This window comes from Pempheris klunzingeri, chromosome 4, assembly GCF_042242105.1.
Source record: "Pempheris klunzingeri isolate RE-2024b chromosome 4, fPemKlu1.hap1, whole genome shotgun sequence".
NCBI classification, from domain to species: Eukaryota; Metazoa; Chordata; class Actinopteri; order Acropomatiformes; family Pempheridae; genus Pempheris; species Pempheris klunzingeri.
This window is the reverse complement of record NC_092015.1, coordinates 15,872,534-15,890,785: the sequence shown is the minus strand read 5'-3', so window position 1 is coordinate 15,890,785 and position 18,252 is coordinate 15,872,534. Positions and strand designations below refer to the sequence as shown.

The following is an 18,252-nucleotide window of genomic DNA, read 5'->3' as shown; positions in this document are numbered from 1 at the left end:
TCCTGTATGAACAACGTGCGATGCAATGTAAAAGCGCTTGGAGTAGTCGAAATGACTAGAAAGGTGCTATTCAAATACAGACCACATAATTCATCATGTAAAAAATGTCAGGTAAGACCTTGTGCTGAAACACTACTATTAAAGTGACACATTTTATAGCGGCCTGTTGTCTTGTAAATTTGGGCAAAAAAACCCACACAACTTCTTAATATAGGGTAGATCCAAATATATACAAGCTTGTAATAGTTTCCTGATTCCTGTAGCGACATGCTATCCTCATCATCTCCATCAGCAGGTCAGAGACTGCAGGGTCAGCTGTGGAACAACACTCCAGAGATACAGTGCTTGAAGGAGCAGGAGGCATATTACTGAACTGGAATAATTACAGACAAATAAAATTTGGTACTCCTAATTAAATGGCTGTTTTTGCTCATTCTAAGAGAGATATGTGGCACTTAGGGCTTGTGTCCACCAAGCACCTCTCTTTTTTTTTTTTTTAGCTAGCAGCAACATTCAGCAGATGCTTGGGGAAAGTGCTAGTCATGTTTCTTACTGTTGCTATGAGACAATATGAGACTACTGGAAGCACAAAGCTCTTTGGGTAAAATTGGTTTTTAACTTTAATCACTCCGGCAATTTGAGTGAAAATATGCTCAGCTCTTAGCGCTTTAAGAAGCAAGCATCTTTTTCACTGCAAACGAGGAGGTAAAGAGGCCAGCAAGGGAGTCTTCGCCACACACAGCCTGGCTGTGCTTATGCAGACATTTGCTGCCGAAAAACAAGCAGATCAAGGAAAAACACAAAACAAAAAGACAATTATATCAGTTGCAATATTATTATTCATTTATTTATTTATTATGAATAACAGGTTCTATAAATTAAACTGAACTAGACTTACTTTGATTTCAATATATAAATGTTATGAATAGCTTAACTTAATACAAAGCTAAATATTTTTTATTTCAACTTTTTAATTCAAATACTTAGATGATAATAATTATAATTCAACTGTTACTGGTCTGTACAGGAAAGGATTTATGAACGTTGAAGCCAGAGGAAGAGAATTCTTTAAAATGCAAACACATTGATATAAATTGATGTGAGAAATTAAGTGATATAGAGTATCCATTAATGCACTGACATTAAACTCACATAATGTTAATATGTAGCGTTGCATCCTGTTTTTACTTTATGGACTGTAAATTAAAGGACTCTGTAAGCAACTGTACCTCATCACTGGATACCTTACATGTTTTTTGGACATTTTGTAGAGATATTCAGTGCAAACCCTGCCAATGATTTTGCTTCCAGACCTTTTGATTTGTGGACCAGTGGACGAGCTGTTTACCGCAGGACCGTTGGTCTGGTCATGGGAGTTTGCCCATCCAGTCTACATGTTTTTTGTGGACTTGGAGAAGGCTTTAGACCTTGTCCCTCGGGTAATGCTGTAATACTGCAGGAGTATTACTACTAGGCATCCAGTCCCTGTGTGACCAAAATGAAAGCTGTGTGTCTTTCGTTTTCAGTGGGTGCTGGACTCCATCGAGGTTGTCTTTTGTCACCGATTCTATTTGTAATATTCACGTGTAGGAGCTCAAAGTGCATCTGAGGTGAGGAGAGTGACCAGTTTGGGAACCTTAGAATTGCACCTCTGCTTTTTGCCGATGACGTGGGCCTGTTGGCCTCTTCAGACCGTGACCTTGGGCATGCACTGGGTTGGTTTGCAGCCGAGTGTGAATCGACTGGGATAAAAGTCAGCAAAGGAGTTCAAGTATCTCAGCGTCTTGTTCACAACTATGGGTAAAATGGAGCGGAAGATGGACAGACGGATTGGTGCAGCATCAGCACTAGCATCAGCAGCGTTGTACCGGACCGTTGTGGTGAAGAGGGAGCTTAGATGGAAAACAAAGCTCTTGATTTACCGGTGGATCTGCGTTACAACCCTCACCTATGGACATGAGCTTTCGGTGCAAAAGAACAAGATTGCAGATACAAGCGGCTAAATTGAGATCCCTCCACATGGTGTCTGGATTCAGTCTTGGAGTGAGGAGCTCAGGCATCTGGAGGGAGCTTAGAGTAGAGCCTGTGCTCCTTCATGTTGAAAGAAGTCAGTTGAGCTGGTTTGGGCATTTGGTCACGATGCTTCCCACGTGCCTCCCTTTGGAGTTCTTCCACTCACGTCCAACTGGGAGGAGACTCCAAACTAACTGGAGGGCTCATATATCTCATCTGGGAGGCTGGAAAGCGTGACTTGGGAGAAGGACATCTGGATTGCCTTGCTTAACCTGCTGTCACCGCGATCTGACCCCAGATAAGAGGAAGAAAAAGGATTAATGAATGGATGGATGGACCTTTTGATTCGAGTAACCTACAGGCCATCTTACAACACACAGTCTGTATGTGGGTGCAAATGGTAAAATAGACTACCCTTACATGGCATTTTTCTATCACAGCAGAAAAAGGAATTGACAGTTTTCATCTCATTCACACACCGATGGCACACTGAGCAGTGCCTGGCCATCAGGAGCAATTTCAGATTCAGCATCTTAAGGGTACTTTGATATGTGGATCAAACTCATCATGCAGTCAATGGACAAGTGGCTCTACCTGCTGAGCCACAACCACCCAAGCATGTGCTGTGTTCTGCCTTGAATTGAATTGAATTGAATTGAATTGTCCAAATCATGTCAAAACAAATCTTATGTAATTGAATGGTAGTGAAAAGAGGAGTAGAGATTGGAGGTCAGAGGCTAAGGAGAAATGGAGAGGAGGACAGAACAGACAAGCAGGAGAGTGAGATGGATGGGTTGAAGGAAGAATGAGGAATATTGAGGTGAGGAGTGAGACAGCAGCAACAGTGGGTGGTGGGATGTCATTTCCTCTGTTGAATTACTCCTTAGTTTATCTTGTGAGCACACTCATTCATTCATCAATCATTATGCATCTACTCAGCTGAAAGGTCATACACAAACACCCGTGTGTGTCCCCATGTGCAAGGTGCAAAACACACATATACACAGAGATGAAGGGGAGACATATTTTTATTACTTTTTAGAACATGCCATCAAGTAATATTCTGCCGTTCCTTGTGGTTAGATGGATGGAAAAGGATAGCCGTAAAACACACACACACACACACACACACAAACACGTATACACACTGTTCTGCCAAAATACACGTTTTGGAATGTGTCTTCTGTCTAGCCTCTGTAAGCAACCACATTGACACATAAAATCTCTTTCACTCTCTCTCTCATTTCTGACCTTTGTATACCCTTACATTGTATTGTCAAAGCAGAGTAGGCAAGGTCAATGATAAAATTAAAGTGATAGAGGCAGCGGAACATTTTTTTTTACAATAACAGCAGGCAACAGTAGTTGCACCATGAGAGAAGGTTACACAAATTTAGCCCTGACAGCTTGTCAATCTGCCACACTGTCTGCATCATTATGTATCAGTCACTGCTTTGTTTCACGGTACATCAAGAAAAACTTTTGAGATAAGATGGACCACTTTGTGATCTTGCAATTTCCCAGCCAACAGGCCTGCTGGAGAACAGACATATAACCTTCATTACTTGTGCATTAAGAGTGTAAAACTGAGGTATTGTTTTACTGTGGATAGCACACCAGATGCAGCGCCACCTTTGGCACTAGGTGCTAATCCGTTTACTCACTGATACATTCAAAATTGAAATTACTGGAAACTTGGCCCAAATACCAGCTGACTTTTTTGAGACTGTCTTCCCATGAAAAACAATATCAGTTTTTTAAGAATATATCCAAAAATTAGGCTTGTTTGCATTGAGGTGACAAAGCCCAATAGCACCAGAAGGAATTATAACTTGTGTATGTACATCGGGATCCAAGGAGCAAATCAGGTGACGTTTATTCTAGAGCCACAAAGGCCCCAGATTGAAAAGGTCCTTAACAATGTAGTAATTTTACCCCAAACCAAGATGTTTTCCTAACTGTAACAAAATACTTATTTTATTATATCATTCTGCCAATAGGAACATCAGCTCAGACACCACTTCTATGTGTTTTTCGGAAGGGCAGTTACAAATAAGGTCGTTTTTGCTTCCTTTCACTTTATGCGATTCCCTTTAATTCAACTTTAATTAATCAGTTTACAAATGTGGAGGGAAAATTTGTTACATCATGATGAATAAAGAGAGCATTTGATGTTAGTTAATATTTTTATAGTCCCAATCTTCCTGCTATACACACACTTTTGTAATAATGTAGACATTTACTTATTTCCTAGTTATTTCTCTGTGGGATTGTAATACAGAACACTCATCATGTCTCGGCATGTTTAAGGAGAAATCACACAGATCCGTGTCACAACAGTGGTAAACCATGTTGGGAAAAATGGATCCATGCACCTGGTCTGCCTGGTCTGTGTGTGAAATTGACAAGCTGAGAAGATTTGATGATTTATGCATGGCTCGAGACAGGAGTCCATGCCAAGTGTGCATACCGTAAGATATTAGTGGTTTTTGGAGGTGGTTTGTCTGTGTGATTGCTTCTTCAGAGGGAGATGAAAGCACAGTACTTATATACAGCATAACATGAGTGAGGCCTCCCACACACACACACACACTTTCTTCTCTTCTTCTCTTCTCCTCTTTCTCTCTCTGTCTGCTGTGATGAATGGTTTTGATATCAGTGTGTGTGTGTGTGTGAGCGCGTGTGTGTGTGTGTGTGTGATGAATGACTGTGTTCATACCGGACAGGCCCGCAGGGCTTTAGCTACTGTTAGTAGTGCTTAAAGATGACTGGAGTAAAAAGGTTCTCTGTCACATCTCTCTCTCTCTCTCTCTCTCTCTCTCTCTCTCTCTCTCTCTCTCTCTCTCTCTTTCTCTTTCTCTCTCTCACACACACACACATACACAGATTAGCCCTGTTTAAAGGATTGTGTCCTAGGGGTACGCAGCACAGCACTATGACAGGTGACATGTAGTTTCCTTCTCTCTTTCTATCTTATCTTTTCCTTGCCTCTCTCTCTCCCTCTATCTCTTATCTCTGTGGCCGCAGAGCTCGTTGGTGAGGCAAAGTTTCCGCAGCACATTGTCAGTATTGTATATGCTGCTTCAAATGTGTGAGTTTGTAAGTGTGTGTTTGTGTATTTATGTGTGGATGCATGTTATACTGGTGTATCATGCTGTGAGCAGATATGCTTTGAGGCCCAATTTTGCCGTGAGCCTCTTTTTGCCAGGTTCAGTATTACAAGATTTATAACATGCCTCAGTGAACACGGGTCCTCGGGACATTTTAATAATAATGTTGCCATGATAACAACCATTGTTTTATTCTTTAAAGGGCACAAGATTTAGAATGCTTAAGCTTATTGCAACTGCTGCTTGAATGTTTAATGTTTAATGAATGTTCTTTTTCCATGGTGACACATCAATTCACTGGATTGTCTGGACCAAACTGCATATTTTCATAACATTTGTCATTAAAATGTCATCATCAGCATAGCAACCAATACAAGGATCTCAATTAAGGACACCAGTTCCTTTCTGTTCTGATTTAAATGTGCTTAAAATGCAATAGATAATCCTGCCGTTATTCAACTGTGGTCAAGTGCTGTTCTGATACATCATGACACTACAGTCACGACTACACCCAAACATATGATTTTATTCTACTTGGTTGGTTTTACGTACATTATACTGTTCAATTTTACAGCTCAATTCACAAAATGAGTACATCAAAGGTAGTCAGTGATTATCTGCTTGTAGACAGTCATCTGAAATTGTCTGAAAGAATGTTGTGACAGATGTTTAAGCCGGTTTCTGCTATTTATTTTGAAGCAGTTTTTGTGATATTGGTTGAAATTCTCATAACAGTATGACAGCAATCAATAAACAAAGAAAACAATCTGGTGTCTGTGGCTGTGGCAGGACTGTGATAAACTCATCCACCGGGTGGTCAGCCTGCCTGGCTGCCTAAATACCTGTCTCCCTGCACATACACTGCAAGTGCACACACTGCGCATGAGTTTTCCACAAAGGTAAAAGTAGTGAGCTAGTCGCACTAGAATGGCAGAAAAAGTGCAGCCAAAATTTAAATTACAGCTCAGCGCCAGACCCTTGAGTTACCAGCACAAAAGCACACACAAGTACTCTGAGCTACAGTTACATTTGTTGTGCTTGTCTGTATATGACGCTGCATCTAACACAGTTGTTTATTTGTCAGACTGAAAAACTAGGAGAGGCTATCAGTCAGTGGTTGTGTTACGCTTGAAAGAGGACACAGTGGCGGCCGTCTTCTCATCACTGTGGTGGACTCGTCCTCCAATAGTAATGTTAGTCAGGTGACATGTTCATGTGTTATTGGGAAGTAGCTTTAGAGAAAAGCCTGATGGGAGGGTTGGGATATTTTTGGTTGGATTTTTTGCTTTCAAAATCTAGCTATTCCTGCCAGTTTCTGTAACACTGCAGACTCTGCCTTTAACATGTTTATTTCACTTGCCAGTCAAGGCAGCTGTAGTATGCTCTAGGACCACCACAGGTTATGGTGAGCCCCAGTCCCAGAAAATATCTAGAATACTTGACTTCAGCAGTTTTGTGGGTAATACCTCTTGGTCATTTTGACGGAAGAGCAACAATCAGGCCCAACTCTGTCACTGTGTGTGTGATTGTCTGAGCCAGACGAGCCTGATGTTCCAAGTAATGTGCTGAGCTAAGAGATATGAACTTGAGACACTAATGAGATGTCACCAAAACGTGTTGATTTCCTCATGACTTAACAGAAAAGGAAACAGAAGTGCTGATTGGTCATATCCATGGCTCATTGGACTCAGATAGTACCACTTACAACAGACATCAATGTTCAATCACTTTTGCATGTTATTCCCCCGATCCCCATTTTCTTGTCACTCTCTATTTCCATTGTTGAGTAATGCAGAGAAATGCCACAAACCTAAATTTAAGAAGCAATTTTTGAGGCCCATGATTTCCTTAACGTGCAGAGCTTCACACCACATCACAACAGGATATTAAAAATCATAGAGTGACATCCAAAAATGGCTCTTTATGAAATGTTAATTTCACAGTCTCGACACACATTTTGTATCTATAAAGCTTTTTACTTTCAAAATATCACTTCTACCTAAATTGTGCTTTTTTTGCCAGAAGTTATTAGTCTCACTGTTCAAACAAGCAGATGGTAAAAGAGTGGATTCTGTGTATGTCATTTTTTGAGTTCAGTAAAAAGAAGTTAAAATATTATTAATTTACTGATTAAAATCACATTTATGTTCCTTGATAGACACCTGATATTTCACAATCAATATGTTGTATCTTTCCTACAAATACACTTTTGTTGTATCATTAGAGCAAACCAGACAAGATCAGTGCTAAAATACAGTAAGTAAAATACAGAGTGAATTACATTTGTTTTACCAAAAAATATGTTGCCATTGAGTTACTTTTTTTCCCTGAGTTTGTCTGCAGGTCGTCTTCTCAGGCTATGTGCAGCCCTTGTTCTGTTAATGAGGTAGGGCAGCCTGTATGACAAAGTCCAGGGCAAAAAGACAGAGCCAAAGCACATGCTGCTCCACTCGCAGCTGCTTGTTAAGTTAATTCTGATAACCAACATTTTTATCACTTTATTGGCTCATGTGCACATGGTGACTGCATAGTCAAAGGGTGCATGTTCCACCTTGACATGTACAAAAATTGCCAATGTTTCCTAATCACCTTGCTAAAGAAAAAGAAAAAATGTGTAACTTGAGTGAGGAAGCCAGTAGCAATCCTTTTGTATCCTAAAGATTCACCCTATGAACAATAGAAAATGGAGGCCATTACATTCCCACCAACTTCCTCTTTTCACTTTCCTCTTTGTCATTGGAATTCCCACCTCAAATCACCACAGCCATCTGTAAAAAGGATCATTTTTAAACTTATCTTTGAGTGAAGATTGAGTGGTCACACAGCTTGGTGGCTGATTGGCAATGAATTCCTGTTTTTTCTTATTTGACTGCACAAAGGAGGAAGCCATGTGTCAGCAACTATTAGCATATTCACGGAGTACGAAACCACCAAAGGCCATGGGGAGAGCTGTCCCCCTCTTGAGTACCTGCCCTCATTTTCCCCAATCAGTACTCTTATTCTTAGAAGCTTTGTTCATGCAGCCTGAGGGGCAGTGGCTGGAGGGGCAGTCAGGGGAGGAGGATTAGTGGAGGAAGAACAGGTGAGGCAGAAAGATGTCATCAAAGAGAATAAAGAAGTGACAGTGGAGTGTCGCAGTGGAGCCTTTTCACCTGCTGTCCCTCACCTCTGACCCCGTATTCAGCCCTGTATTCAGACACTGTTGCCTTTGAAGCAGGCAGCTCTCTGCATTTGTGAGTTTGAACTTGAATGTGTGTGTATGGACTGCATTCATTTGATGATCCAACCTCAACACAATAGGAGCATTTAAGGACTAATTTTTAGTCTTTTCTTTCCCCTCGATGGCCTGCAGGGCAACGTTTCCTCACTTTTTCTTTTTGCCTCGTTGTGAATACCTACCTTCAGTATACAATTTCTTCTGCTAGCTTTCCCCGCCTCTACTTTCTCTCTGCAGTGCTTGCTTGGCAGACTTTCGCTCCCTTGTCACTGTCAGAGCCCCTTGTGGGTTTTGGAACTACTCTCTTCCTGTCTTGCTCCTTCTCTCTCTATTTCTTCTCTCCTTCCCTCTCACCGAGGACAACTGAAGCCCCCTTTTCCTCTCAGCTTGAGGCAGTTTTCTGAAAGAGGGACGATAGACAGTCGGGAGAAGGAGGCAGACAGAGGGATGAATGGCCTCATTCACAAGCACAGTGAACCAGACACACAGAGATACAGCACAGCATACAATACACTATCGCTCTCAATAATCACTGCCGCGTTTATGAAGCTATTGTGCCTCAGTTATCTTGTAAAATATGTTCTAGTGGAGAGCATCAGATATTAAATCCATAAGGTGGCAGAACTCCCCTGCTAGACTATTGATTGTCAAGCTTTATCTTTTATCTTGTCTTTATAATGTTGCTGATGGGCACACTTGAGGCCTGGTGTCAGTGTTAACATCTCAGCAAGTGAACAATAGGTGTTGGCATATTATAAATGGATTTTACTAAACCAGACAGAAGACAATGAGAACTTAGAGGTTTGGTGTACTGCTTAAAATGCACTCCTGTATACGTTCTCATTTTTGTCTATGTGGTAAAGCATGCTCTCTCGAGGAATATTGATCCTCTGGCTTTTAGCTTGTCATCATAACATTGCTGCTTGGGATGGATGAGAAGCTGTTGTTTAGGTTAAAAATCAGTCCATGTTTATGTGGGGGTGGACTGAATGGAAGGTAGTGTGTTATTTCAAGTCTAATGAAATCCTTTGTGTGATTTTTATGTGAATGCAGGATGTGATATTATTGTAAAAGCATCTCATGTGAAAAAAAATCTTTTCCTAACTTCTGAGGTGTTTTTTTTTTTTTAATCTGAAAAGTTGCTCCATTGTGCCACAATCTATGTTGTAGTGTAGAGGAGCAAATATGAAATCCATACAGTGACTGTGCTCTCTGCCAGATACCATTGATCTCCAGACTTTGTCTTCTGTCCTGTCTTTATATTGCTCCTCTTTAACAGAGGTGCAGTGCCACTGGTAGTATATAAAAGTACCTTTACATTGGCATGTTTTCTAGATAATACAGTCACAGTTTTATATCCATTACATTACGTTTGGTCCCTCCCAGCTTTCAATCGTTTCTCTCTAATGTGCAAAATGCAGAGCATAGCATTTATGATACTTTTTTGAGGGTTGCCATTCATATACTTATATATAGTCCTTATATAGTCCTGGTATTCATGTAAATGGTATTCATAAGTCATTATCCAGTACATGAATTTTGTGCGTGAAGTTCTATCTCCTGTACTACCGAACTCCAGACATGATCTTTGGTCTGTCTCTAGAGTGCCACTGCTTTGGAGAGCTGAGAGCAGCTATCAAACACTAGAGACAAATAGGCAGTGTTACTCAGCAAGCACCATCCACCTAGTGAGAGCTCTGCCACTGAAATCACTGAGGCACAGAGATGTTCACCAGACTAATGCCACCCACAGAGCCAGAGGCCGTGCACAGACATTTGAGAGGCACCGGCTCAATTAAACAAATGGTCCTCCTAACTTAATAGAAAGATCCTGACACAAAAATGCTATTGGAGATCAAGTGTGTAAGAACTGGCTATAACGTGTTTTGCGGAAATTAATTCACTTCAAAACCAGCCTTGGTCTCAGCTATATCTCTTTCTGCTCTTCTGTAGACGGCACTGTGACTGAGCCCTGAGTCCCAGAAAGTACATTTACATTCCACTGAGTTATAACAACAAATTCATTTCATTAGCATAAGTGGCAAAATGTTCATTCAGCTGTCCACTAACCACATATTTCATTTATTTTCATCCCAAATCTGGTCTTGTAATACAATAACAATGTTACACTGTAACATGTAACCTCCTGGTAATCAATCAGCAGTAATATTAGTGCAGTGAATTTCCATCACTGCTAATGAAGCAGAGTGTAAATACTGTACCATGAATATTTTTGTTTGATCAAATTGTAGATACTGTGAGCAGAATATAGTAGCTGTACAGTTGTTTTGATAGAAATTTAGTCTCAAATTGAGCCAAATGCAAGTGAGCGTACTTGGAAGCTGGTAATTTGCTTTGCTTGTTGTATGACCCAAGACTTTCTGTTTCTAAATGTTGGCGCATTAACTATAATGTCTGTTGCTTTGATTCTGATTTCTGTTGGCAATTTCTGCAGTTTTAAAGTTATACATTTTATTGTGTGTTCATAACAGTTGTGTTTACTGGAGGACTGTTAGCTATCTATATAAGCTCAAGGACAACTCATTGTGAGAACAATGTTCAGCAATATTTTCAAAAACATGTTGAAATGACTTGGAAACATTTTCCATACAGGCATGAATACGGGCACAGTTCATAATACTAAGTAACAATTGACTGACTTGGCATGTGAAATTCCTAACATTGGGCAGTTCACTGATACAAATTGAAGTGGAATAACTATTAGATCCTCAATAAAAAAGAGCGTACTCTGTAATGAAATAATATAGTATGACATAATAAAATAAAAAGAACATACTCTGCTGTTATGGATGAAAATTATTTCTTTCAAATAAGCTAGCATTGGAGCAATGACTGTCCTAGCACAAATAAATATATGAATATGAATATAATATATAAATATGACAGAGCTTATAGGCTATAATGCCAAATTACTATTGATTGTCAGTGTTACTGCTAAATCGTGTCAATAGACCAATTTATCTCTCGGTTATTATTATCAAATATATCATTTCTGAGCCTAATTGCCAAGCCAATCTGAGCAAAAGGTACAGTCATTGTATCTTTAATCATAATTGGTTATTCTCTTTGATGGCTTTATTCATGGTGGGGTGGGTGACAATCAAGAATACAGAACTAAATGAGTCATTAATGAGTCTGTTTCCTAGTGGCAGGCGAATGAAATGAACTAGGTTACTTAAAAGAATCACTCTTCTCATCTTTACACAGAGTATTTGCCTCACTACTTACACTAGTTACACACTTACAGCCGGAAAATAACGCTTCTTCAATGTTTTAGCTTTGTCCTTCTTCTTAATACTTACCCCTTTTTCAGTTTGTTGACTGATCATGAGTGTTAATTTATTCTACACAATGAACTAGTTGTGCCAGTCTTGATTAGAGCTTCAGTCATTGTAGAAAATCCACTGCTTGCTGCAGGATGCTCCACTCTTTACTTTTTCTGAAGCAAGAACTCATGCAGTGCTGAAACAGGACAACAGGAGCTTCTTTAGAGGTTACTACTGTAAATGGCTTGCATGTGGAATGGCAGTGTAATGCATTGGGTGGTAGATTTCTCCCTAGTTGTATAGCTCATAAAGGCTTATTATTAGCTTTTACCTTCCTTCACCCTCTTGGTATCACTGTGCTGCACTGTAGGTAACCCCGTGCAATGCCAGGAAAAATACACAGTATGGCTTTTAAACTAGTTTGTATTCGTCATTTACACAGGCTTTCTTTATCTCAGCCTTTACCTGCATGTAATGACAGCTCCCAGTATTTTTTCAGTGTTTCTGGGGCTATCTGGAGTGTCTCTGCAGCCAGAGGGTTGTTATTCAGACTAATGGGTGAGAAGCAACTGCAGCATCAGGACAGAAAGTCTGAGTGAAAGTTGCATGTGTGTGTTGGAGGATTGTGGTTTATGCTGTTCAAAATGTGTATAGGTGACTATGTGTGTGTGTCTGTATGTGTGTGTTTTTATGTTGAACTATTGTGCAGTGACAGTGAAATCACTGGCAGGTTTATCTGTAAGCATCTGCTCTTGCTGTCATGTGAAATACAAACAAGCGGCCGGTCTAGGGACATAAGCGCTGTGCTGAGAGAGTTAAAGTAAGAAGGAGGGAGGGGTGAAATATGGGAGAGAGCAAACACATGGCAAAGCAAACAATAGCAGAGAGGCAAAGAGAGCTAAGATATTAGTCTGCATTGTGTTGCGCTGCTTAAGCAACATATTTCTTCCCTAATATGCAAATTTGACACATTTTATTTGAAAAACCAGAAATAAAGTGATGTGCAGAGTATGCACATGATCGAGAGGGCTTTCTAAATGCACAGAGACACAAATGAAATGAATCAGAGAGAGGCAGGATGACTGCGGAGGAAGATGCAGAGGATGCTGAGGGTTGATATACTGTGATAGAGTAATGCAGATAAAGGAGGGATGTTTTAAAGAGATTTATGGGGAAGTCTGCACAGAGTAAGGGAGAGGTTTGACAGACAGAGCAAGCAATTAAGAACCCGAAAAGACAGGAGATTGTACACAAAAAATTCGAACATATGGAGATGCGGAGAGAACAAGCGAGGGGGAGGTGACAAGAGGTAGAAGAAGTCCCAGGAGACCTATTGTGTCGGATGCTTTTACTGTGGTGATGATGCACCGTGCCGCTGGTCCCCTCCTCTCATTAAAGCTTTATGAAGCAAGCTTAGCACACATTTTATTACAATGACGCCACTGTCTGGCACATTCCAGCCTTGCGGCTGGGTGGTGGTGGTGGTGGTGGAGATGGTTGCAGAGAAACAAGCCCATGGAGACATACATCAGAAAGGGAAACGTGGGAGAAAGAAAGGATGATAGAGTCAGAGAGGCAAAGCCAAACTCTGAAGGCATAGATAGAAAACAAGGGAATAAGGGAGTGAGGTGGAGAGAAACAGAAAGAGAGAGTGGATGAATGAAGAATGAGACATACATAGAGATTTTTGGTATGTGCTTTGGGCCTGTGTGTGTCTGCTTGTATGGCTGCGGATGTCTTGGTATTGTTTGAAAATAGAGTGATTTGAGATTAAGGCTATCAATATTTCCTAAAGTTTTGATGGAGGCCCAGGAGGTGGGTGAAAAATAAAATTTTCAGATAGTGATGTCAGAAACTGCATCTAGGCCAGTAGTTTTTGTCAAATTTTTCAAGAACTAAATCAGTTGGCATGGGAGTAGCACTCCACTATGTTACACAGTATGTCAGCCTACGTGTGCACTGTTCCCTTTTTTGTTCTGCTTCTTATCTTCTATTTTTGCTATGTTCCCAAAACAGCTGATCTCAAAAAACACAAATTCATTAAAAAAGCGAGGGAATGGCATTTGCCATGACACTGCTGTCAAAGAAATTCAATTACATGTTGATTCTCTTTTGTCCTCAGACCGTGTAAGGACATCATTTCTCTCAGCCAAGAGCCATTTTTCATCAGTAAGCTGCAACCATGAATGAACGTGTTTCAATCTGAATATATCTACTCATCTTACCAAACTGTCTCTGCTTGCTGTTCAATTCAATCCTTGTCATTTTGCTGTTATTCTGATTTTAGATGACCATTGGCTCTTCTCTTTTGAGCACTTAATTATGATGTCAACTTCAGTGATTTAGCATAGACATCATTATGCATTGCACCAAAGCGTTCTGGTGCCTCAGTGAAATATAGCACCTTTTATTTTGTAGTTAATCACACACATCTTATAGCCATCTTTCATGTTGGTACATGTTCTGAAGTATCAAATAAAACCTGAAAATGTTCTAAAAATCATCTAGGAATATACTACTAAGTGCATTGACTTTGCAGATGCCATGACTCAGCTACTGTTGAATGACGCATGCTAAGTACGTAGTATGCTAGTTCACTGAATTGAAGACATTTAGCTCCTGTCATAATCGGACACTAAATCCCTGCCTTATCACCTCCTGGGTGCAGGGGCCTCGGCTTTGTTTAATTGCCACAAGCCGAACCGTCAAAGCTGCATCTCCCTCAGTGTTTACCCCCACTGAGGCTTATAGCTGATAATGGAATTACTCTGAGTCCCAGGAGGAGGGAGAGAGGGAGGAACAGAAATAGGAGGCAGTCGTAGAGGAAGAGAGGGAGAGGAGATGAAGGAAAAATTGGTTGTTGGAAGTTGAAAGAGAGAGGATGAATGCAGTGTCCGCCTTGAAAGCAGAAGAGAAAGGAAAAGGTATGAGATGGAGTGATGTACAAGGAGATCCAAGGAGGTAGAGAGAGAGGGAAAAAGGTTACAGAGTGATGGCCGGTTGTTGCCAAAAGCAAAGTCTGCAGTCGGTGGGGACTGCAGTCTTACTGTTTACTCCAATGTGACGTATTACAGGGTGGAGAGTGAATTATGACGCAGAGCTCAAGCTCACAACATGCCTGCCTGAAAGAATCTGGCTGAAAGGCTGAATGAGGCTGAAGAGGGAAAGGAGGGGATGAAATAAGAGGATGAAAGAAAAAGGGGGCACACAAAGAGAAACATTAAAGTGTGTAAAAAGAAAAATGAGTTGACACATACTTTCAGTCACTCCACTCTCCCAATCTTTTGAAAGCCAAGCACGTGTTTGTGGTTTGTGTGCACATTTGTCAGAATATGCAGGACTCTCCGGTTCACACACCTAAGAGCTTTTTTTTCCAAACTGTTTTGGGCGAGCCGCAAGGATGAATGACAATCCAAAGCGAAGGAGAGATTTTTGTGGAAGCGAGATAGCGTTGGACGTCAGTGCTTTTCACTCTCCTCTCTGTCATGGTTGAAAGCTTCGGGGTGTCTGAAGACTCAGTTGCAGTGTTGTAGTGGAAAATGACTTCACATTTGAAGTGAGCTCACGGATCGGTCAAGGGGTTTTGTATCTGCATGTGTGTGTGTGTGTGTGTGTGTGTGTGTGTGTGTGTGTGTGCGCATGTGCGTGTGCATGGGTGGATCTAAAGAATGTTAAGCTCTAAGCAGGTGGGATTATTTGACTGTAATTTCCTTAACAAGTATGTAAGCAGCCATGCCAGTTTTGGCTGGGCATGATTTTGAGTACTCCAAGCATGTACCTGCAAATGTGTGTGCTTATACTTTATAATAATTACATGTTTATGTTGAATGGTTTCGCTTTTCTGTGTCATGTTGTTCTGGATAAGATATATGTTTTTGTTTTTTTTTTCAGAGGAAACACAACAAGATTTCTGTAAAACTAATATTGCATTTGCATTGGATTCAGTTTCATAATTATTTTTTGGTAAACCAGTCACATTTATGGATGCTCACACACATCACTCAGACAGCGCTGTTTTGTGGGTCTAATTAGGAGTGAAACGGTATAGCTGACACAAGCTGAAGCTGTCGCTCATTAAAATGCTTGATATGTTTAACAAGATTCCACAGTGTAAATTTAATTAAGGACCATGTGTCTTTCTCTGTTCCATCCCTTTATTTGCTCTTTCTCTACTCTGTTCATTTGTAAAATCAATGCAAAAGCTCCCACAACAGTGTTGCTGCATATACTCTGTGTTTGTGTTCCCTAACTTTACTCCATTCACCCTGTTTTTTTCCTTCTTCCATCTGGATCCCTCTATCCCCAACAACCCACCCTCCTCCCCACCTCTTCTTCTCCATCCTCACATCAGTCTGTTCACAGTATTCGAGGGGGGTCTTCGCCATCTTCGGCCTTTATGACAAACGCTCGGTGAACACGCTGACGTCGTTCTGTGGGGCCTTGCATATCAGCCTTGTGACACCCAGCTTCCCTACTGAAGGAGAGGGCCAGTTCACCCTACAGCTCCGGCCGTCCATCAGAGGGGCTTTGCTGTCACTGTTGGACCACTATGACTGGAGCAGATTTGTCTTCCTCTACGACACAGACAGAGGTAAATGTACAGTGATGAATGTTTTAACAAAGTATAAGAGGAGCTGGTGCTCCAAAATAGAAAAAAGGCACATAATTCAATTGCCTTCAATGTATTTTTATCAAAAAAAAATATGATTGTGAATAGGGCTTTGAAATATCTTGGGAAATCCACGAATCACTGTACATTATTGTTGGACCTTGAAGTTGATTGCTCCTTTTATAATCTAAAAAATACAGGATTGAGAGGGGGAATTGCATGACTGCAGTAAGTTGAATGGTGTTATTTTAAATTCCATCATCTAAGAGCTTCATATAGTTGCATGGTTCTGCTTTAAACTCTGCTTTCTACTCCATTGTTCATCCTTGTTGGTTTTAAAGAGAAACGGGCAAGTATGCAAAAGGGACTTTAACTCGGTATCGTTGTCTACATTCAGTGTATAACAGAACTGTCAAAACTGGAGCTGCGTTTTGTCCTTATGCCACCAGAGATTCATAAGCTCTGCTGTGATAACAAGAGCTAACCGGGTAGATCTGTTATGAAAGATTAAAATATAGACTCCCAAATTAGTCTGGTTTCGAAAACTTTTTTTGCATGACGAATTATCTGTTAATTTGGGTTCAGTTTGGCATGGCACACTGAGAACAATATTATCATCAAGTCACAATCATCTTTTTAAAAGTCTGTTAGCCTGGGAGTGTTTGGCTTTAAAATAACTCCCAATTTTACCATTGTCTTCTTGTTAAAGAGGCACAAAGACTTTGCTACTGCATCTACACTTTCCTGAGGAAGGGCTGCAGCTGCAGAAACAAGGGTGTAATTTGGCACTTTTCAGCCAGAAACCAGGGTTTGGCCTCAACTCTTGCAGCATTCACCTGCCTTTAATTTCACCATCCCATCATGCAGTGCACGTAACTTAGCGGAGCAGGCACAGCTGACGCCTTCGGCCCCTAACCACCGTCATGGGAATGCTTGGCACGTTATCTCTCTCTCTCACAAACACACACACACAGAATAATTCCCCGCCACAGGGAGAGAAACACAGGTCAAACATGACGCAGAGTCCCCAGACCACGGTATAGTGGCGTGTTAGGGAGTCAGTGAGCTGTACAGTGTGTGTGTGTCTGCTCTGTCTGTACCTCTGCCAGCCTCCCTCTGCTCCAGGTTGTCTGAGTTAGTACCCAAGGGGAGCAGAGGGAGAAAGAGGAGGGCAGAGGGGCCGCAGGAGAGACAGGGTGGGTGAGTCGAGCCGGTGGAGCAGCCAAACCGAGAAAAAAGGGAAGACAGGTGCGACAAAAGAAAGGAGGAGACAAGCAAGGTGACGGGGGAGGAAGGAGGAGTAAGAGGACAGACAGGGTCAGAAGTCTGTGGAGATTTACAGTAGCATATAACGGGGGGGGGGGGGGAAACAGAGCAGAGGATGGATGTGTAGAAATTGGGCTGTGCTCACCCTTGACTTGGCCAAGGCAGGGCCCTTCATTATGGGCTTCCATCAGGCCCTGCTGCCGGTAATGTGCTGGAAAATGGGCAGTAACGCTGTGATCTGTTTTATGCTCCCTGGTCTGCTACACAGACAGCCTGCTGACAAACTCTCACACTAACACATCCACACATGCAAACTGAGATATGGACACAAACCTGCACATGTGGATACAAATAAAAATGCATGCACACACAAACCAAAACCTGCAGAAAACTCAGACACAGCAGATGAATGTATGTGCATCTGCGCATGCAGCACATTGATGTAAGTTAGACGACACAAACAAAGCGCAGACACATGAGCAGCTCACAGAAGGGTGTAACACAAATAGATTTAGGCCACAGACACACTTATTTCTAGTACCATTTATGAGGCTGGAAAGGTGAAAGCACAATCTTACATTACATATAAGGACAAGTTCAATTTCTTCACAATGTAAACCGCAATAATACACATTCCCACACATACACACTGTGATTACTGAGGCTTCAGATGTGCTTTTTGGTTCAATTCAAGCATTAAATAGCTGCCTCCACAAAAGTAGAAAAAAACAGAGTTACAGTTGGCAGTGT

The 18,252-nt window shown here is 41.2% G+C and overlaps 1 protein-coding gene across 1 annotated transcript in view; it reads left to right on the top strand.

The window, feature by feature from the left end:
* The window catches only part of gria4a (glutamate receptor, ionotropic, AMPA 4a), a 96,243-nt gene that overhangs the window by 23,003 nt on the left and 54,988 nt on the right, over positions 1 to 18,252 (top strand). Inside the window, exon 3 of the mRNA XM_070829943.1 lies at positions 15,979 to 16,218. Within this exon, the coding sequence (XP_070686044.1) occupies positions 15,979 to 16,218 (240 nt within the window). The remainder of the gene's footprint in view (positions 1 to 15,978; positions 16,219 to 18,252) is intronic.